The sequence below is a fragment of the Acomys minous genome, assembly GCF_964271855.1.
Source record: "Acomys minous genome assembly, chromosome: 5".
In the NCBI taxonomy this organism is placed as follows: Eukaryota; Metazoa; Chordata; class Mammalia; order Rodentia; family Muridae; genus Acomys; species Acomys minous.
Window position 1 is genome coordinate 71,927,819 of NC_140494.1, and position 22,449 is coordinate 71,950,267.

The 22,449-nt window shown below is 45.5% G+C and overlaps 1 protein-coding gene across 8 annotated transcripts in view; it reads right to left on the reverse strand.

Moving 5' to 3' along the window:
• Positions 1-5,115: 5,115 nt before the first annotated feature.
• YAP1 (Yes1 associated transcriptional regulator) overlaps positions 5,116-22,449 on the reverse strand; it is a 79,627-nt gene continuing 62,293 nt past the window's right edge. For all 8 annotated transcript variants that reach the window (XM_084783126.1, XM_084783122.1, XM_084783124.1 and 5 more), the window contains 3 exons: positions 13,326-13,456; positions 9,902-10,014; positions 5,116-8,119 (listed from right to left, as the gene is read on the reverse strand). In XM_084783126.1, the coding sequence (XP_084639252.1) occupies positions 7,881-8,119; positions 9,902-10,014; positions 13,326-13,456 (483 nt within the window). In that variant the 3' untranslated portion in view covers positions 5,116-7,880. The remainder of the gene's footprint in view (positions 8,120-9,901; positions 10,015-13,325; positions 13,457-22,449) is intronic.

Consider the following 22,449-nt stretch of genomic DNA (forward strand, 5'->3'; position numbering starts at 1 on the left):
TAGTTAGCTTACAAATTAGTGAATCTCCATGTAGTGTTTTTTTTCTTCCTTTTCTTTTATGTGTCCTTAGTTTTGGTTAGCTTGTCCTTTCTCCTATCTCTCCCCATTATCATCCCTGTTTAACCCTTCAATCCCCAGTATTCCATTAAACTGGGTCCAATGGAGCATATTATAATTCCAGCAATTGGGAGGTGGAAGCACAGACCCCCGGCCATCTTTGGCTATACAGAGCTTAGTGCCAGCCTGGGATATAGAAGACTGCCTCAAAATAAAAACTTTTTTTCTTTTTTGTCATTCAAAAGAATATGGACAGCTTACTAGTTGATATTTTAACATCGTTTTCTTTTTTTTTTTGAGACAGGGTCTCTCTGTGTTAGCCTTGGCTGTCCTGTACTTCCTTTGTAGACCAGGCTGGCCTCGAACTCACAGCGATCTGCCTGCATCTGCCTCCTGAGTGCTGGGATTAAAGGCATGTGCCATCATGCCCAGCCTTAACTTCTTTTTCTTAAACTTATGTGTATGTGTGTGAGTATGTGTGTTGGTGCCCTTGAAGTCCAGAAGAGGGTGTTGGCCCCTTGGAGCTAGAGTTACGGGTGACTGTGGGCCACCTGCTACAGGCGCTGGAATCTGAACCTGGGTCTTCTGGAAGCACAGCAAGCTCCCCTAACCTCAGAGCCATGTTTCCGGCCTCCCCTTGAAGCCTCTTGCTTTGGTCATAGCATCTGCGGTGCTGGGCCCTGGAATTTCCCTTTACTGTAGTGGAAAACGGTCTGAAGCTTCAGTTCCCAAAGTGGGGAGTGTAGTGGGCACCAACCTGATTGGCCTGTCTTGTCCCTTTCAGTAGCACAAGGTCCATAGAATGAGAAAGCCGGAATGCTCAGGGACAGGCTCAGGCCTTGGGGTTGTTTCACTGGCTTCAGGGAACTGATGGGACTTGGCTCAATTGTTTTTAGTTCAAATTAGTGTTAAATTCCCAAAACACCACCCCAGATTTGGCCAACCACTGATGTAGGGTATGAGCAATTTACCGGGGTTGGAGAAGACCAGGCACATGTGACTTCAGGGTAGTCATCTGGCTGCTCCTGAGTGCATCTTTATAACTCCCAGAAAAGGGAGTTCCCCAAGGTTGGCCCCCTAACTTCAGCTTTGGGGACACTATGCCCTCTTCTGCCCTCCACAGGAGCCTGCACTCAAGTACACACACACACACACACACACACACACACACACACACACACACACACACACACACACACACTTAAAAATAAGAATCCAGTCAGGCATGGTGGCGCAAGCCTTTAAACTCAGCACTTGGGAGGCAGAGGCAGGTGGATTGCTGTGAGTTTGAGGCCAGCCTGGTCTACAGAGCTAGTCCAGGACAGCCAAGGCTACACAGAGAAACCCTGTCTCGGGGAAAAAATAACAAAACAAAACAACAGCAACAACCTATGACCTCACCTCTTCATTCATTCCCTCTTCATTAAGATAGTCTTTCACTGAACTTGGTGCCAAGCAAGCACCCAGGAAGCCCCAAGACTTCTTCCGTCTCTGTCCTCAAAAGCCCTGGAGCTGTGTGTATGGGTGCTATGGATTTGAATCGAGGTCTGCAGCATCTCCTGACGCGCCATTCTCTTTCTAGCACCGAAGGAGGAAGGGAAAAGGGACAGAGCCTGACAATATTGCTGAGTGTGTCACAGTTCTGAGCTCTGGCCATCACCCTGTCTCTGCCTCCTGAGGAACTGGGACTACAGGGAGCATCAGCCCCATTGGAATTCTTCACTCTGGGAGCAGTTAAGCTCCTAACAGAACCGTGTTTATCACACGTTTCTCAATGACCGTAAAATAACAAACACTAACATACATTTAAAGTGTCTGTGATCATAGTTGCAGGCCTGAGTGGTCAACTGCACATACTCATACAACAGACACATAAAAACACCAGATAAAGGCGGTAGGATGACATGGAGGGGACCGCCACAGCCAGGACACTAATCAGCATAAGTGTGTCAACTCTGAAAAATATTTTTATTTAGTTTTAATCTATGTGCATTGGTGTGAAAGTGTCAGATCTTGGAGTTACAGTTGTGAGCTGCCATGTGGGGTGCTGGGAATTGAACCCGGGTCCTTTCGAAGAGCAGACAGTGCTCTTAACCACTGAGCCATCTCTCCAGCCCCCAAATGTGTCAACTTTGAAGTCAAACTTTGAATATGGAAGAGAATAGCTTCCATATTCACTCCCAGAGCCCAGTTTAGGATAAGTGGTGGCTGCTAGGGATAAAAAAGAGAGGTTGGTCAGCTGCCCTTCCCATGCGACCTCAGCTGTGGAGAAATGCCAGCAAGAGGAGGTAAGCACCAATCACCACTAGGTGCAGCAGTAGCAACTGCCTTGGCTGCCTTCTACCATGAGGCACTGTTGTGTCAACACAGCCAAAGCTGCGCTACCCCTGGCACCTCCCTAGCAAGGTGCAGTGTGGTGAGCACAAGGCATCCCCTTCTCCACCTTTTCCTTTTGGAGCTGGCACACTGCACATATGGCTCCACACAGGCTCCACCCCTAGCCCAGGGTCATTTGTTCTGAGATGAAGCATCCTGTATTATGTGCTAAAGGGAGAACGATGCTGTCTCCATTAAGCTACTGTTTTAGCTGTGTCTAAAAAGCTTTCAGAGCTGCCTGACCAAAGCGGACTTGTCTCAACATCAGATGTTATATATACAAGAGTAATAAAATCTACTTCTTTTGTTTTTTCGAGACAGGGTTTCTCTGTTATCTTGGCTGTCCTGGACTCACTTTGTAGACCAGGTTGGCCTCGAACTGACAGTGATCCACCTGCCTCTGCCTCCCGAGTACTAGGATTAAAGGCGTGCGCCACCACACCCTGCTGAAATCTACTTCTTATTCAAAGTCCAGGTCATATAACGTTCTTTGTATTTATAAAACAAGTCTTTTGCAAATATAATTTTTTAAAAGATTTATTTATTTATGTTCTGTCTTTCTGTATATCTGCATTACAGAAGAGGGCATCAGATCCTATTATAGATGATTGTGAGCCACCATGTGGTTGCTGGGAATTGAACTCAGGACCTCTGGAAGAGCAGCCAGTGCTCTTAACCACTGAGCCATCTCTCCAGCCCGCAAATATAATTTGTTTTGGACATCATGTGAGAATGCTTTGGAAAACCAAAGGCCAGGGGTGGGAGGTAGCTCGGGTGGTAGAGTGCTTGCCCACCATACAGAAGCCCCATTTTACTTGCAGCACTATGTAAACTGGGTGCCTGGTGGCACACCCACCTGCCATTCCAGAATTCAGGAAGTGGAGGACCAGGAGTTCAAGGCCATCACAAAGGGCAGTGCCAGTTTCCTCTGTGATGTTATGTGAAGTCTTTAGGAATAAAAACAAAGCATATTTGATTCTACTTAAGATGGTACCACTGACACTGTGCATACACATGGAGTGTATGGGCCTGCCGGTCAAGAACATCTGTCGTTAGACTGCTCCAAACATGCTTCTGAGAGGCAAACCTGACCTTGGAACGTGTTCTATCAGCAACTGCTGCAAACTGCAGTTTTTAGTATTTGTTCTACTTTAATGTCATTAAGCCAAAAAAGGTTTTAAAGTTTAAGTAGTAGTTCAAGTATACATTTGAACCACATGAACAAACAAAAGGCAGATAATAATAATAATAATAATAATAATGTTCCTGAAATAAAGCACGGAAGCATGGAGGAGCTGGGTGGTGGTGACACTTTTATTGCAGCACCTGGGAGGCAGAAACAGGCAGATCTCTGCGCTATGAGTCTGGTCTACTCTTGGCACAGTGGAAAGAACGGTGCATGGTGAACAAAGCCTTGGGGGGTTGTGAGGCTCCAGGAGAGCAGGCGTTTTACCTCAGGTGCATTTTGTTCCCTGAATTGTTCTCGGATGGTTTTCCAGCCTCGTGACAAGCATTCGGTTCATAAGACATGTGCATTCTGGCTGGATGTCAGATCACAGCTACAGGAGCCGGTCTGGTCAGCGTGCCCTGAGTCTACCTTGCTTTCCTGCTTCCCCAGATACAGTCCATGGTACGTGCCAGGCAATGGTGTTTAAGTTGCTCTGACCGGAGAAAGGGCTGTTCTGTTAATATTTAGTGCATTTACTTACCCGATTTTCTTAACTCAAGCAACCTTCCCTGGACCATTGCCCTCTTTGTTACATTTGTACATAAGGTGCATCGGAACTGCAGTAAGGCTGGCTACAGCATCAGACTGTAGCCCACTCACTCTTTCAGGCCCTCAGACCCCAGGTCGTGAAGACACAGACCTGCACACGTCATCGAAAGTCGACAAGTCTACAGAGCGAGTCCAGGATAGACAAGAACACAGAGAAACCTGTCTCAAAAAAACAAAACAAACCAAATCAAACCAAACAAACACAGAGAATCCTATTTTTGTTGTTTTTTTGTTTTTTCGAGACAGGGTTTCTCTGTGTAGCCTTGGCTGTCCTGGACTCGCTTTGTAGACCAGGCTGGCCTGGACTCGCTTTGTAGACCAGGCTGGCCTTGAACTCACAGAGATCCTCCTGCCTCTGCCTCCTGAGTGCTGTAATTAAAGGCCTGCGCCACCACACCTGGCATGGAAGATACTTTCTCAAAGCACAGACAACAATAAAGAGAGAACACTTACCATCCTTTCAAAAACATGATTGCCAATATAAAATTCACCTCGGCCCCTTGATGCACAAACACTCCCCAAAGCTATCATAGATGCAGCACACCCAGCTGCCTCCAATTTTTGAGTTTGAGTACCAACTGGTATGGATTTTAAATTATTTATTTCACTGATGGTCTTTTTCAGTCTTTCTACCGTGTTCTGTACAGCACACTTTCATTTTAACATGAGCACATAAAACAGCACCCACGGCTGCTTCTTTGGGGCCTTTTTCCTTTGTAAAAGTCTCTGTACTTAGGAAAAAGTTAATTATTTAACACCCTCCTCCCAGCTGAGCGCAGTGGCTCAGGGCTATTACACAGAGAAACCCTGTTTCAAAAAATACATAAAACAAACAACACCCTCCTCCCTTCATTCCAAGGAACTCAAAATTAGCCCTAATTGAAACAAACACAAATATAAGCACATTTTAAGATTATAAAAATTGTTTATTGTAAAAGATATTCAAGAATAACCAGTTAAATTCTTATCTGCATGCTACCCACTACAGCCAGGAAGCATTAAACACTTTGGACACAACAAGAAAGACTACATTGAGGCCGTGATTCAGTGAGAGAAGGGTGCTCAGGTCCCCGCAGTCAGCAAAGGGTTTGATGTGGCCAGGGAGCACTGCCAGGCACCGCGGCTAACGGACACTGAGGTATAACCAGGCGAACGATCCCGAGGGAGAAGGAAGATGGCACATCGCATTTTGTGGGGGAGCTTAAGCAGCTCAAAGGTTAGGAACAACTTCTTTACTGATAGCAAGATGCGAGATAAGTCTTTATTGGAGAGAAAGATGTTCATAAAAGCTGTTCTGTCACGGCCCCACTAACTCTCACCAGCCCATGCCCACTTTCCCTCCCCCCTCCCCCTACACTAAAGCTAGTCTGCCCACATAGAAGGATGCACTTTTATTCTTCGGCACTCACCAATGCCCTGTCGTCCGCACGCTCACCACACGCTGTTGTGTATCATCCATCTGCACAACTTGAATTAGAGTAGAATTCATTCCTGTTCAACAGTCAATGCATCCTCCCCGTGGCCATTTCCCCAGACGTAATTCAAGGGTGAATCTTCAGCTAGTTTCTTAATAAATGCCTTAGAGTCAATGGCTATGAATGACTGACCTATGAATCATCATATATAATACACTGATTGCATTTTTTTGAGCACTCAAAGTACTGAATAAAACTTCTCTACTTCCATTCTTGCGCTATACTAAACCAAAGGGCCAAAAATACTTACATTTCTATTTCTTCCTAAGCTGAGGCTTTTTATAGTAGCAGCTTTAGCCAGGGAAATAATTTTGTTGTTGTTCACTATAAACCCTTGAAAATAAGGGATTCTTCTAGAAGCATTCTAAGACCCTTAAGTGATAGAGGTGCTAGCTGGTGCTACAATTCATAACCAACTATTACATCATAGCTTATACTGAAGAGTTAATTCATGCTTATTTTGTTCCTTTAAAAAATACTCTTTGGGCCAGGTGGTGGTGGCACACACCTTGAATCCCAGCACTCGGGAGGCAGAGGCAGGCAGATCTCTGTGAGTTCAAGGCCAGCCTGGTCTACAAAGTGAGTCCAGGACAGCCAAGGATACACAGATAAACCCTGTCTCAAAAAAACCAGAGGGAGGAAAAAAAAAAAAGAAAGAAAGAAAGAAAGAAAAAAACAAAAAACCTCTTTGGAAACCATTATTACTCCTGGAGACACATACTCTGGTAATCTCTCTTGCAAAAATAAAGGCATAATCATGCACATCTCTAGGTCTCTGCTAAGTTCAACTACCCCCACACACTTACTAGTCTGATTACATTACCAGTCAACCACGGCCTCACAGCGTTCTATACACATCTCCCCCAGGGTCTACTCAGCAAACGTGTGAGCAGGCTTTGCAAGAGGGATCTTGTAGGTAACACTCAGTCTGGTCTTTACTGTTTTTACTACAAATGAGAACTCAAGTATCTAAACGTACATCCAAACCTGAGGGGAAGGCAAAAGGAAGGTCTGCCTCTCTAACCAACGCTGCCCCTGCTCAGTGCCTGCCCAACAGCAATCGGTCCAGGGGGAGTGAGGCCACTTGTCTGCTTCTGTCCAAGTCACCAAAGTGTACAGAGGGCAAGAGAGCTCCTCTTGGCTTTGCCCACACTAAGAGCCTTTTCTAGAACACTGCTCTACCTCAAACACCTGCAGAACGCCCCAACCAGAATTTAAACTACTCGTGAAACATAACTACTAGTCATTTATTCTAAATGCTTAAAAAACACTGGAAAGGAGGGAAACCTTTAAAAAGATACATTCTGCTAGCACACTATCATAGGCATTCTAAGTGTGTGTACATATGTAGAGGAGGTAACCAAGATACCAAGATTTAAATAGGATGGTAAAAAGCCAGGAAATATAGATTTCTTCTCCCCAGAAGAATAGTGTTGCCTACCCCAAACTACAGCTATGAACGACTTCACTAATTGGTCTACATTCCAACAAAACCAACCAAAAAAAAAAAAAAAAAAAAAAAAGGAAAAGAAAAAAGCCAACCAACACCCACAAAAATATCAATTCAAACCTAGTCTAGAGTATGTGGCAATAATTAATGTATTTCTATGGAACTGTCTCATGCCTCGTAAGCTTCTAAGATAAAAATCCAGGTCACTATGTGCCTAGTGGTAACACTAAGAGAAGAAATAGAAAGTCCACCAGTCTTTGCAATCTGCCGATCAGCACCGAGTACTACATCAGACGCAAGCTTTTGGCTTGTTGGACCAGAGGGCCAAAGGCAGCTGAAGAAACCACCTCTGAACAATCGCTGACATGAAGCATTTCAGTTCCCAGTCTGCGTGTTCAGTTAGAATGATGTACAGAGACCACCGCACTAAAGAACATCCGCTATCCAAACAGGCTATCCCCCAGCAGACCCAAGGAACAGTAGTTATCATAGCAAAGAGACTGAAGGGGAGTTTGTAGTTTGTGGTTCTTATTCTTCAGGGCTGGCTGTGAGGAGGTCAGCAACATTAACAGCAGCGATGGGCAGAGAAGAGCAGGACAGCGGGTGGAAGATCCCTGCTGGACATTTGTTCATCTGTTTTCTGTATCAGCCAGAGAGGCACCTGCTGGCTTGTTTGCATTTCAGGGATGCACGCCTTAGGCTCCGTGGATCCTTCACAGACTCGGAGAGTGACTGCCCGGCAGCTCTATAACCACGTGAGAAAGCTTTCTTTATCTAGCTTGGTGGCAGCCAACACAGACTCCATGTCATTGAGGATGTCGGAGCTCAGTGCTTCCTGTAGGCTGGGCATCAGCTCCTCCCCTTCTATGTTCATTGCGTCTCCTTCCAGTGTCCCAAGGTCCACGTTTGTCCCAGGGATGGCTTCAAGGTAGTCTGGGAAACGAGTCTGCTGTGAAGGCAGTGTGCTTTGGTTGATAGTGTCACCTAGATGGGGAGGGATGAGCAGAGTGTTTTGTGAAAAGCACCAGAGCCGTGCTGTGTGAGCAGAGGCCCACACGGAGCAGCACCTACAATCTTAGAAGCATGGACATCACTAGGTACCAGCGCCAAATTTGCACATGCGTCCCCACGTCAGCCATGCCGTGTACAGCCTGGCTGCCACCACAAAGTGTTATCGTGGATGGGGCTGTGAAGAACTAAAACTCCATTGGAAAGCTATGTGCTGCACTGAGAAATGACAGGCACGCCTTCCTTCTCGCTCTCCTGGAAATAGATGCACCCTCATTCCTAAGACAACCAAGATGGAGGGTCTTGTCCTAGGATGTACTCTGGAACACTAATGCCCAAGCACTGCAGACATGGTGTTGTACTCTCAGAGCCACAATCACAACAACAGAACAACTTTCCCAAGAGTCCTTGAGGACATGTGACCTCCCCTCAAACTTACCTACCCAGAGAACTTGTATTTATCTATGCATTAGCACTCCTTGGAGCTGTGCTGGAACTTACTTTCAGAAAAACAAACACCATCTCTCAGCGCTGCAAGGGCGCTGCAGAGGGGACAGGTGAGAGGAGGCAGGCCCAGAGGAACCAGAAGACAAGTTCTCAAACTCCCTTCTTTATGCATCAGATAAAGGCAAGCATGAAAGACTTCTGACACTCTGGCAAGACTGTGTTACTGTCCTGCACTATCCCAGCCCGCCAAGAAAAGAGGTCTTAGCTCCTCAGTACCTTTGCAACTCTTTCAACTATAAAGCCAGTGGGTTTTACCCTAACCACCCCCCCCTCAATCTAGCTTCCTAGGACTGTATTTAACACCTTAAACACGTCAGCTAAACCAAAAGAAGTCAGAGAAAAGAGACAGTGGGTCACATAAAAATTACTGGTTTTTTTTGGGTTAGTGTTTAGAGACAGGGCTTCTCTGTTTAACAGTTCTGGCTTTCCTAGAACAAGCTCTGTAAACTAGGCTGGCCTCAAACTCACAGAGATCCACCTGCCTCTGCCTCCCGGGTGTTGGGATTAAAGGCGTGCACTACCACTGCCTGGCATAAAGATTATTCAAAATTAAGAACACAAATCTATGGGGTATGACTTTCACACGAACTCTAGTGCCTCATATTTGACCATGTCCCCTGGAAGGGGAGACCTGGTGGCACTCAAGAGGAAGGACAGCAGGTTACCAAGAAGAGACTTGATACCCTATGAGCATATACAGGGGGAGGAAATCCCCCTCAGGAACAGTCATAGGAGAGGGGAATAAGGGGAAAATGGGAGGGAGGGAAGAATGGGAGGATACAAGGGATGGGATAACCATTGAGATGTAGCAAGAATAAATTAATAAAAAAAGAACACAAATCTAAAATGAGAGACGTCTCAACTATCATGTTAATACAAAACAGTAGGGAGGCAGAGGCAGGTGGATCGCTGTGAGCTCAAGGCCAGCCTAGTCTACAAAGTGAGTCCAGGACAGCCAAGGCTACACAGATTAACCCTGTCTCAAAAAAGAAAGAAAGAAAGAAAGAAAGAAAGAAAAAGGGCCCCAAACAAACAAAACCATACCGTCTGAAATCTCAGCATTCTGGAGGACGAGCAGGAGGGTCACAAGGCTATGATGGGCTACACAGCAAAACCTTATCTCAAAAAGGAAAGTCCAGTGAGTTAGCTCGTGCCTTAATCCCAGTACTCAAGGGCCTCTAAGCTGCAGTGCAACGCTGTTTAAGAAGGGCGGAAGGAAGGACCTGTAACTCAAAGGACGTAACTACTTGCCTGTGTCCATTTCGTCCACACTGTTGAGGAAGTCATCTGGAGTCCGAGGGACACTGTAGCTGCTCATGCTGAGGCCACTGTCTGTGCTCTCATCTCTAGAGTGATAGGTGCCACTAAAAATTGACAAAGAGCAACAGAAAAAGGTTTAATTAGCTCAGGGAAAAACTGTTAAGCATGGCCAGGACTCTGAGAGGACAGTTAGCGCCTCCTGAGCCCTACAGCCTGTCCCAGAAGGGGAAGACACCCTACAGCCTGTCCTAGAAGGGGGAAGACATGCTGACCCTTAACTGAGGTGAAAGCCGCTAAGGGGCCAAGAGCGGTCAGAAGGTTCTGAGCTTGGTGGCAACTGAAGGAAAACAGTGACAAATTCTGTTAAATATCTTGAAACTTGGGAAGGGTCTCAAGCTCCAAGGCCTCAATTCCCCAGGCAGAGGGGTCAAAACCCAAGTTCATGCTGAATTCCCAGGTCCTGAGGCAGAAAACTTAAGGCAGTGATGGCCAAGCCCAAATAAAGAGCCAGAATGCCTTTTTGCCAAAACAGATGAGTCACCAAAGATAACAATTCCCACAGAGAGATCTGCTTGCTTCTGTTGGGGGAGGGGAGCATCCAAACACCTCAGCACCAGATAAGAGGCCCAGCTTCACAAGAGAGCAAAAACCAACCAGAGGGCCTTCAAGAGAAACAGGAGCCAACAGGAAAAGTCTCAAGATTGCACTCAAGAGCAACATAAATAGCCTTGGAAATTCCTAAAGAGATTGCTTTCTCAAGGGATGGCAGAGAACAGCGGCTGCTGTCAACTGGAGACCTGAATTCTACCAACACTAACTAAAGCAACCAACCAAAGCCCAAACCCAGAAGACAAATGCTACTCTCTGTGGTTTCTGACCACAAACATAGACCGACTCTCACACAATGGACATTTACAGTGTAACAAAACAAACGAGAAAACAATCACCATATTCTACCCCAGCATTTAAAAGAAGTTTTATTCCAGCCTTTCCCCCTAATTGTTCAACGCATCTGCCCTGTCCTCTCCACTGTTTATGACAACTGCCAGATTTTGTCGAAAATTGGAAGCATCACACAAATCCAAGAGACATAAACTTGCCTCTGAGATTGTTGGCACACAACACAGCCATGTGGATTACCAAGATGCTTGTTAGCTTCTACTTTGAATGGCAGGGATCTGTTCCCACACAGGGCTGAGGAGGTAACGTTGGACTTGCCTAAGGGGAACCACTGTGCTCATGCTGTTTTCTTGGCTGGGACTCCTCTCCACTGACCCCAACGAATGCTGACCCCTCGAACAACCTGGCAGGCATCGGAGCAGCTCAGGGGACAGGGGTTAAGGCGGTTTAGAAAAGATGGACACACACACACACACACACACACACACACGGACACACACACACACACACACACACACACGGAAGAAAGGCCCTGAGCTGCAGTAGCAGCAGCAGCTGGGGGTGAGGAAGGAGCCTGGAGAGTCAGGAGCAAAGCTTCAGAGGGCACAACTGAGACAGGTGGGATGTGGACGTTTGTGCTGTGCTGAGCTTAAAGTACAGGTGGGATTCACACGCAACAGGGACGATATAAAGAATGATTTTAAAGAAATAAAATCTGTCATTCAGGTACATTTTGGAATCTGGAAATCAATTCTGGGACCGCAGCCTTCAGGAGGTTGAAATGAGGACTTAAGTGTAAGGACTATCTGGACTGTAGGGCAAGGCAGAAGAGGCTGGGAGCACAGAGCGTGAGCAGCCTGTGTCAATGGGACTCCAACAGAAAGACTCTACTCTGTGGTCTCACAGGAACACAGCCTGTGGGAAGTCTGTGGGACTGTCATAAATGACTGTCAGGAAGATGTGCAGCCCTCACCCTGTCTTCCCCTGAGATAAGCCTTCAACAAATCAGGTACATGAACAGATGTGCAATTTTTCTCCTGGGAGACTCTGTGGTGTGGCCTCTTCACATCACCTCCAACTGCAGTTTAGAACTACAAGCTTGTGTAAATATACTTTAGAGGGACATTTACGTTCTGTGTCTCTCTTGTACATAGTAAGTAGGACTTAAAGACACTTTTCACTTTGCTCTCAGGCAGGTTGTCCTGGAACTCCCGTGTCACCCTCCTAAGTGCTAGGATTACAGTGGCCGTTAGCACCTTGGGTTGGATTTAAATATCATTTCATGGCCTTTGAGAACAAACCTACCTGAAGGTCAACTCCTCAGTTTAGTTTCTTTCAACAAGTTCTCATGATGTAGCTCTGGCTGTCCTCAGACTCACAGGTAACAGCCGTGCTTCTGCCTCCTCGGTGCCAGGAGTAAAGGTATGCCTGGCACACGTCTACTCTTAAGGATGGTGGAAAATTCAATTGTTCAAAATCTTCTAACAGGATAGAAATACTTTTTGTTAAATTAAAATGTTTCTCAACTTAACTGGTAAGAATTCAAAATAGTGTTCCTAGGCAGGTGGATCTCTGTGAACCAGTTCAACAGAGTAAGTTCCAGTACAGCCAGGGCTAGAGAGAGAGACCCCGTCTCAAAACTAAAAGGCACATGCCACTATCTATCATCTGGCTCCCTAAACCCATTTCCAAAGTGTGTTGTGGTAAGTTGGGCATGACGGCTTGTACTTATAATCCCAGGTGTGATGCCTTGAAGACCAAGGCAGGAGGGTCACTGATCCTGAGGCTGGCTTGGGCTACAAAGACAGAGATCCTGACTCAAAACAGAAAAGAAAAAGGGAAGGAAAAAAGTGTTTTGCTTAAAAGCATTCTGGGGAGGAAGGGTGTCCCACAGAGTATGCCATCCTTTCAAAAGGCAACGTTCTGCAGGTGTTTCATAACACAGCAGGGTTTTAGTGAAATATTAATTATAAATGATTCAAAGTAACAAAATGAAACAAACAAATAAACAAACACCCCACCCAACTGGTGGCAGTTCTCAACACAACAGTTTATGCATCAGTCTAACAGAAGAAGCCCAGACTGAGAACTCCTTACAAAGCACCGCAATAACTCACTCTGTTTAAAATAATGCCACTAAAATGATACATTAAAGTTTTGGGTAGGGGTGCATAACCTTGTATTTTATCTCCCTAAATGAGAGCCTAAAAGAACATGAGGCCTTAGTGAATAGCTATGTGGGCAGTTCCAGCCACTGGTCCTTCACTAGCACCCACGGAGACTAAGCTGCTGTCTGCTTGCTTTCACAGAAAGGCAGGCACACAGTCCTTCCCAGAGCGTGGGCAGAAGAAAACAAGCCTGAACAGCTCGCCTTCCCCTACAGGATGCAGCCCTTTTAATCCTGGGCTTTGACTGTGCTTGGCATTTGCCGAGAAATGGTCGGCAGCTATGATGAGTACTAAGCAGATGGATGAGGGAAGGGCCTTTCCAGACGCTGGCCAGCACTCTCACCAACCTGTTAAGAAAGGGGTCTGAGCTATTGGTTGTCATCGTCCTCAATTCCTGAGACATCCCCGGAGAAGACACTGCATTCTGAGCCCCTCCATCCTGCTCCAGTGTGGGCAGCTGGCTTCGGAGAGCTAGTTCCTTAAACAAACAAATGTAAAGAGAGTCAGTTTGCTAATTAACAAACTTATTGTTAGGTTTAAAAGAGATAAAATGCCACAAAAGAGGTAAATACACACAAAAGGTAAAACATTAACATTTATTTGAAAGCTAAGACACTTGCTAATTAGGATAACCAATTTCTTGTATACATTTCACGTGACTAGCATGAAACTAAGCTACAGAATGTTCAAGTTTGCCTAGTTGTACTAATCCCAAGCATGCATAATTAACTATTCCATTTTACTTTTCTCTTCTTTACTAGCAAAGACCCCCAAGTCTTCCCTTGCTACAAGAATGACAAGTTCAGGCATTAAACAGTAATTCTTAGATTATGTCATCACTTACCAGCTCTTAAAGGTTTGGGGCCAGCAATGAAAACAGAACAGAAAGAACATTTGATGATTTGCTCTCAGACACTGATGCTCCCAACCCCCAGCCAGAACACCCATTCACACCCTCAAGGGCTGAGGGACTTTCTCTTAGAGCTAAACAGAGTGGTGTTCTGTTCTCTGGGAAGGCATGACCGGTGTGGAGGGTGAATCTGGGGTAACATTTCTTCAAGTGCTCAATAGAAGCCTACCTGGGATCTGTCACAGGCTGATGAGCCCCAGGTCTCTCCCCAGCACCTTCCCCTCTCTGTTTCCTGAGCTGCCATCACACCTGCTTGAGCACAGGCACCTGTCTCCACTTGTTGACTGACTGCAATATGAACTTTCTATAGATCACAGAGCCAGACCTCTCTGCAGCCTCCCAGAGCTAAGGCTGACCCAGGGCACACCTCCTCCAGCCCTCCTGCCAATCGCACTCAGGGCAGCCAGGACCTCACTCTCCATGGCTCTTCCATGGTTCCTCCTCTCTGCAAACTCCACTTCTTGTCAGGCTTAGGAAGGAGAGCTGAGTGTTCGCTGTGTGAACGTGGGCAGGGATGTAGGAGGGAAAGATCACCTTTAAACTCTTGGTAAATCTGAACACAAATTCTACATTTTCTTCAATTATGAACAGACAATAACAGTCTTCACTGTGATTCTGATTTTTCACCAGCATTTCCGTAACACATTATTGCTCCAAACATTATATATATGGATGTATAAAGGTTTTGAGACAGGATTTCTCTGTGTAGCCTAGACTTGATTTGAAGACCAGGCTGGCCTTGAACTTTTAAGAGATCCACCTGCCTCTGCCTCCTGAGTGCTGAAATAAAAGGCGTGCGCCTCTGTGCCCGGCTGCAATTGCTTGAAATCTTAAAGTACTATTTATAGTCAAAATTTAGGAGTTCTAGATCTTTTTATGTATTATAAAAAATTTGTAATAATTCTCATTTATCATTTTGATAAACATTATCAATAAAACTTTCATTCCTCAACCATCATGGAAATTCAGATAAAAACTAGTACGAATTACTATCAAGAAAACAGACAACAGATGCCAGAGAAGAAAGGAACCACTCTGTGCTGCTGGAGAGCGTGTAAATTGGTGTCGCCACAATGAAAACAGTACAAGACAGACACTGGATACAGAAGGACCTTCAGGCCAAATGTAGCACTCCCAGTACACACCTGAGGGGACCTAACCCTACAGACACGTGCACATCTATGTTTAATGTGGAATTATTCACAATAGCCAAGAGTCTGAGGTAAAGTAGCCTAGAGACCACACCAACACATGTGTGTGTGGATAAAGAAAATGTGGTATTTATGCACAAAGGCTTGAAGGAAACACATGGAATCAGGTCAATACAGTGTGCAAGACAAGCCACACTCAGAAAGACAGGCATCATACAGCTTCTTCCACTGAAAAGCTCAAAAAACAAGCAAACAAAAAGTACATATACCCACACTCAAAAAGGCAGGAAAATTAAAGGCAGGTCATTTGGCAGGGGAGAGCAAGAAGGAAAAATCAGGAGAGAGCAGTGTGTGTGTGGTGGGGGAGGGGGACATGAGGAAAGCACATGAAAACAGACATGTATGAAAACAGTGACACCTACCTGTTGCATATACTAAACATTTATCTTTCCTGCAATTTGTTTGTTTTCTTTTCGAGACAGGGTTTCCCTGTGTAGCCCTGGCTGGCCTTGAACTCAAAGAGATCCACCTGCTTCTGCCTCCCAGAGTGCTGGGATTATAGGCGTGTGCCACCACTGCCCAGCCCTCTAAGCAATTTTTATTACACTTATGCAGGTGGTGAGAAGTGACTCTACTGATGGTGACTGCAGCAGTTTCTCAAAGCTGGTTCTTTCCACATGTGGCTTCTAGCTGAGCCTGAACCTGTGGCTAATTAATGAAGTCTACCCATGGTCCTTTCAGGTTCTGATATAGTTTTGTTGGCTTTTTAAGGCAAGATTTCTCTGTGTAGCCTTAGCTGTCAGGAACTCACTTTGTACATCAGGCTGGCTTCAAACTCAGAGATCTGCCTGCCTCTGCCTCCAGGGCCTTGGGATGAAAGGCGTGCTGCACTACTGCACCATCCGGCAAAATGGCAATTTGGAGCTGGGTGCCTGGATCGCAAATGCACTCAACTTTATGCTGAGATTGCTGAGAACTGCCAGGGCCAGGAAAGGGGGAAAAAATCACAGTGATACTTAATGGAATTAAGTACCTTACATAGTTCTGAGAGTTCAGATTGAGACATCTGTCTCTTATTCATTCGTTCTTTTGACTCATACAGGGAAGATCCACGCCTTCTTGTTGTTCTGTGTAGCCCTGACTGTCCTGAACTCGCTCTGTAGATCAGGCTCTGGAACTAAAGGCGTGGCAACCCACCACTGCCACCGGGCAGGTCCACAGCTTCTAACTGCACACACAATTCTGTGGGCCACTACAAACACCAACATCAGTTTTCTCTTGGTGCTGTTTTTACTACTGTTTGTGCTTCCTGCCTCTGCTGGGATTAAAGGCATGTGCCACCACTGGCCAGCTTTCCTGCCATTCTCTTAACATGTTTTAGGGTTTAATCAAATTTTGTGTGAATGAACACACATGGTGTGTACTTTCATTTAGCACACACACAAAACTTAGACCTAAGTCAGGTGAGGGGACAGTGCATACCTGTAATTTTGGCACCTGGTAAGTTGAGGCAGAAGGATTTCAAGTCCTAAAGCCAGCCTGGGCTACAAGAGCCCTGCCTCAAAAAAAAAAAAAAAAAGAGAGAGAGAGAGAGAGAGAGAGAGAGAGAGAGAGAGAGAGAGAGAAACCCTAGAACTGGTCTAAACTCCTCCTTCTTCTTCAATTTCTGGCTATTATCAATGTGCTAACTTTATTTTTGTAAAAGATGACATTATTATTTAATGAGCCATATACTAACTGCCTTCCTTTTTTCTGGGCAGGATTCAAACTTGCCGGCAAGCACTATGGGAAACGACACTGCTGCTCCAGGCTTGGGAGACTCAATTGCTCCCACCAGAGCAGGCTGGGACCACTGACTTTACTCACAGTATGGAGCTGACTCTAAACATGTCCCAGATTAGCTGAGACTTAGAGGCTCAGGGAAAAAGCTACTGCAGGTTTGAATTATTACAGAAGAAAATGTGCTAAAAATACTTACTTAACTTAAAAAAGTCAACTACTCTAGAAGAACTATTTGACCTCTGACACAGAGCAACAGCCTGACCAAGCTCTGGCCAAACTTCTTCTGACTTGCTTACTTCCCCATTTTGAATGACTTTCACAAACTTTTCCAACTACCTTAGGGAAAAGAGAAGTTTGACAAATTTGTATTTTTAGCTAGGCAGTCTAATTTTAGGCACCGTGTTCAAGATGAAATAATCCCTAAGCTCCTCAGAGACAGAAGCAACTTGCAACATCAAATGCTTTGGGTGAAATCACTCTTGTAGACTGTCCAATTACGATGTCCCGGGCTTAAGTTATAACAGCTACGCCACATTGACCCAGTTACAGAATGGATGTGTTTTCAGTAATGTGTGCTTATTTCTGTACTGAGGACTGAACTGGTGCAGCTACAAGCCCAGCAAACGTGTGTTTCGATAGGTCAGCTTACTAGGGATCTTTTGAAAAATTAGCTGGTTTCTTGCCCCCCCTCCTCCTCTATCTGACCAGGTAACCATGGAGTAGGGTATAGCCTCAGATCCCCATTCATGTCTGAGCGCTGCTGTAAGCCTTCTCTAGAGTGCTCTGACGGCATACAGAATGCATTTTGTTGATGAAGTGTGACAGTCATGTGCCATTTACCTGAGCACTTTCAAATTCACAACAAGTCTGTTCACTAAAAACACACACACACACACATGAAGAAACAGGAAAACTCTGAGCAAGCCTTGGCTTTGACAAGTGACATCCACAACTGTGGTAGTGTGTACACAGAAGTTGTTTTTAGGCTCAAATGAACTCTCAAGACATGTGATTAAAAAAAGAGGTGGGTGAGGAGGAAGCCGGGCGTGCTCCAGTGGCTGAGGCTCAGGAGCACTTCTAGTTCAAAGCCAGGATGGGCCACCAAAATCAAAACAATAAAAGGAGGGCAGCAGGGAGACTGCATTACCTAAGCAAAAAAATCATGGACAAAGGGACACCCCTCCCCCGGCAACGCTTACCTGGGAAACTTTACACTTCTCTAGCTTTTGACAGTTTCTTGAGCCAGCAATAGTTTTAACTTCACTGACTCCAATGCAATGAGTCATGGGTGTAGCATAGGAAAATACCAAGATTAGCCCTCCTGAGGAGGGCAGCCAGCCAACCTGTACTTTCTTAAAGCAACTGTTGCCTCTGGTTGCTCTGAGCTATGCAGCAGAAAGTGGGCTTGGGACGCTGCATGGTGCACAGGCACAGATAAGTGACAATCATCTCCTTAAGGAGGGTCAACTTTTTGTACTGGAAATCTAATATAGGAAATGAAAAGTAACTCCAAAAATACACATTCTTAAAAACAGTCTGCCTGGACGACAGCAGTCTAGAGCAACAATTCTAGAAATAGCACAAACCATTTATTTTCACTGTTTAAGATAGGAGTCTTAGCCAGGTGTGCTGGTGCACGATTGTGAGCTTAGTTCCAGGCCAACACTGTCTCAAAAATCCAAACCAAACCAGGACAGACAGGGTCTTGCCAGCCTCACTTCCCAGGACATAGAGCTCCTCATTATTTCTACAACAAGAGCACTAAGTTGGGCTGGGGGTGTGGCCTACTGGTAGAGCTTTTGGCTTCCTCGTCCTTCCTGGGGACCGAGCCTGCCAGGAAAGCACACCCTACCTACATCATTCGGTGTCCTCACCCCCCTTTAAACTTGAGATTCTCCTCCCTCCCAAGCAGCAAGGCTGCATGGCATCCAGTAGGTTTAGTTTACAGTTTTTATTCATGTTCTGGTGTTAGGGGCTCTCCCCTAGATACGCCTGCTATGTGCTCTACCGCTGACCTACCTTCCTAGCCCTGTTTCTTAATGTCTGTGCCATCTACCAAATCATCTTCAAATCCAGACAAGGCTTCTGACTGACAGAAGTATGCAGTATACTTGGCAGCGTCATGCAGACTAGGGAGTCTCAGCTCTGATAAGTAACACCACAAACAGTGCAGATTCTAAGTTTAGGGCCAGCCTGGTCTACATAGTCGGAGAGGAGTTGGCCTCACACTGCTTCCTAAGTGCTGGGATTCAAGGCGAGTCCTGCAATTATAGGTATTTACCACTAAGCTCAGCGCTCCTCTTCCATTTTTACACAAACATTTCTTTCATCATGCCCACCAAAAAACTTAACTAATGAGAAACCAGATAAATAAGTCTAGCATTTATGAAACATCAGGACTTCCCAGAGAAGAGAGATAATGTTGAAAAGATGTTAAAAGAATTCTAAGGCGGTGGTGGCGCACGCCTTTAATCCCAGCACTTGGGAGGCAAAGGCAGGTGGATTGTTGTGAGTTTGAAGCCAGCCTGGTCTACAAAAGCAAGTCCAGGACAGTCAAGGCTACACAGAGAAACCCTGTCTTGAAAAACAAACACAAACAAAACAAAACAAAATTCTGAATTACGATTTCTGATGTCTGTTAACTTGAAAGACAGCTTTGGGCTGGGGGAATCCAAATTCTTTGCTATTACAAAATTCACAGGAAAGAAATTTCTTTGACAATTGTTTCCACATAGTTCTCAACAGTGGTATGGTGTAGCTGTATTGATTAACACTGTGGGGCAGCTGAGCCTTTCCCCCCTTTTTTTCTAGTTAGTGTGTAGCTAGCCAATGTCTCCAACAGTGGTGCTCAGTCATGGAGTGTCTCCAAGGCACGCTGAGTAGCACCAGGAACAAAGCGGCTGGCCTAATGCACAGCCACACAGCACGGACACCATCACGGCCATGAAGACTGACACAGACTTCTGACTATCTAACTCTGAGATAAGACATTCATATCTTGGGTAGTCCAACAATTCTGATGAGGACCCCTCTCGGTGAGACTTGGCCTTAGAGCACACAGGAGAGCCTTAATAGGTAGGAGAGAAGGGGACGAGCAAGGATTTCATTGATGAAGAGCAGCTTACCAAATAAAGAGGAGCTACTGACCACACAGCATGAGCCAGGAGGCCTTGCAGGGAAGAGAGAACACCAGACACTCAGAACCCCATTTTCAGCAGAGAAAGAGGGCAAAGTGCACCCAGGAAGATAATTATTTCCTCATAATGGCCTTTTAGAAGAGCTGTGACTGAGCTGCAGTGCTCTCTCAAGGCCTGTCCAATTACAGCAGCCACCGCCTTGAGGGACACCTGGCTGGAGCACCGGCAGCAGGTGCTCACACTCAAAGAGGAGATATTTATAGAGCGAAGGTTTCTTCTGGATTGTAGAAATGAAAACTTAGGCTCTATATACGGACAATTTCCCTGAATTCTGTAAACACACTGTAATAAATTATGGATGACAAACTCCATATTTAATTATGAAGATCTAAATGCTTCTAAAGGTCTTAGGATATGATGGATGATTCACACTCTGTGGCTTGGGGTTTTATTAACACACAGGGACATACGTAGATATGCCACAGCATCCCAGAACATAGACATGATTTGTTAACTTCATCAAAAGTGCTAAAAAACAAAGAAAACTTTTGACTTTAGTAATTTTAAAATGCTGACAGTGGTGGTACACACTTCTAATACTGTAACCCAGGAGAGAGATCCTGAAGACCGCTGGGAGCTCAAGGCCAGCCGAGTCTAAGCAAGTGCCCAGACAGCCAGACATACACAGTCAAGACCCTGCCTAAGGAAGTAGTAGGTAAACAAACAAGTGATTCCAGTGCACACTCTGCAAGTCTGTGGCCACTGACACGTGTATACAAGGTGCTGTCAGCCCTAGGACTGAGCCACATCTTTCTACCAGAAAAGTAAAGCAGCAGGAACTGTGAAGTCTGCACATCCTGAGCCCTTCTTAGACTGCTGAGTCCTAGCTTGGCGGCCTGGCTAGCTTGAGTCTCTTGTAAACCTGTGTGGGAAGCCACCTTCGCTTAAAATCTTCTCTGGAAGGTGTGATGGTGCACTTGGTCCCAGCACTTGAGAGGCAGAGACGAGTGGAGTTCAAGGACAGCCAGGGCTACACAGAGAAACCCTGAAAAACAAGCGACCCACCCCCTAACAAAATCTTCCAATTGCATGGTGCTTCAGCAAGCTGAGTACTTTGAGAACAAAGCCAGAGGAAGGGCCTGTAAAGCCCTGAAGCCATTCCCTTCTGATCCTCCCCCGCCTGTGTTCCTTGATCTCCTGCTCTTCCCAGAGGCAGGCCGGATTGAGACCTCCAAGGAGAGTCAGAGCAAACCAGTAAGCCCAGCGATGCTACCTCTCTAACTCTTCAAGGACGGCCTCTAAGCCCCACTGCCTGAAGGACACAGGACCTCACCCAGAGGGGTCCTGCTCGTCGGCTGGGGTTCCCCCAGAGGTGTCTCTAAACTGGGTCTTACCATCTTTCTATTGCTCACTGAACTGCAGTTTCACGTTGTTTTCCCTAGATTTTTGGGCTATAATTTTTGAAAGTTTCTGGGGGCATGAAAAACATTGATTAAATAAATTGATTGTGCTTTCCTCTACTGTGCTGGCTTTTGTTATAGAATAGCTACACCCCTTATGATAATTGAAAAAGTTACTTTTCTCTCCCTGTACAAGGTCTTAAGGTCATGGAGAAAATATGCAGGACGAGAGAGAAAAGGACACCGATGTTCCCGTCACAGACTCTATACCACCGCATCCAGTAAGTTGACTGAAAGCTTCAGAACCATCAGGCCGTATGTTGACATCTAAAACATATATGGCAAACCATTGTATTCAGAAAGGGTCTCATGGAAGTCCAGGCTGGCCTCAAACTCGCTAGGAAGCCAAGGCAGACTCTGAACTCTTCGTTTTGTTTTGGTTGTTCTGGACCAGGCTGGCCTCAAACTCAAGAGCATTTTGCCTTGCCTCTGCCTCCTCGAGTGCTTAGAGATTACAGGTGTGCACCACCATGCCTGGCTAGCCTTGAACTCTCTTCACCTCCCAAACACAGGGATCATAGGTCTATACAAGCATGCCCACAAAAGCTGGTATTTTTAATCTTTAGCATTTTCAAATTTATCTCTTTCACTACATTTATACTATAGCATCTAGAACTATACAAATTTAAACCATCCACTCCAATTTTTACACTTTAAGATTTTACTGATTACATCTGTGTGCGGTGTATGCAGAGCCTTGTACACGTGGGGCCCATGCCTGATCTCTGACTTGGGCCCTAGCTGAAGCCAGGTGCCATGGCATACACCTGTAATCTGGCACCTAGGAGAGTACAAGGCTGACCTGGCCTATATATAGGGTGAAACCTTTCTTTAAAACAAATAAACTAAGCAAAGTAAAGACTGGAAAATTTTAAGTATCTTGAATTCTTGATGACTTTGCTAAGCAAGGGTTTCCTACTCATGTATGAAATGAAGATCTAAAATCACTCATTTATCAGATTTGGGTTTGAGATACGAGCGAGAACAAGCGCTTCAGTCACTAACAGAAAGCACCACTTTAGAGAAACACA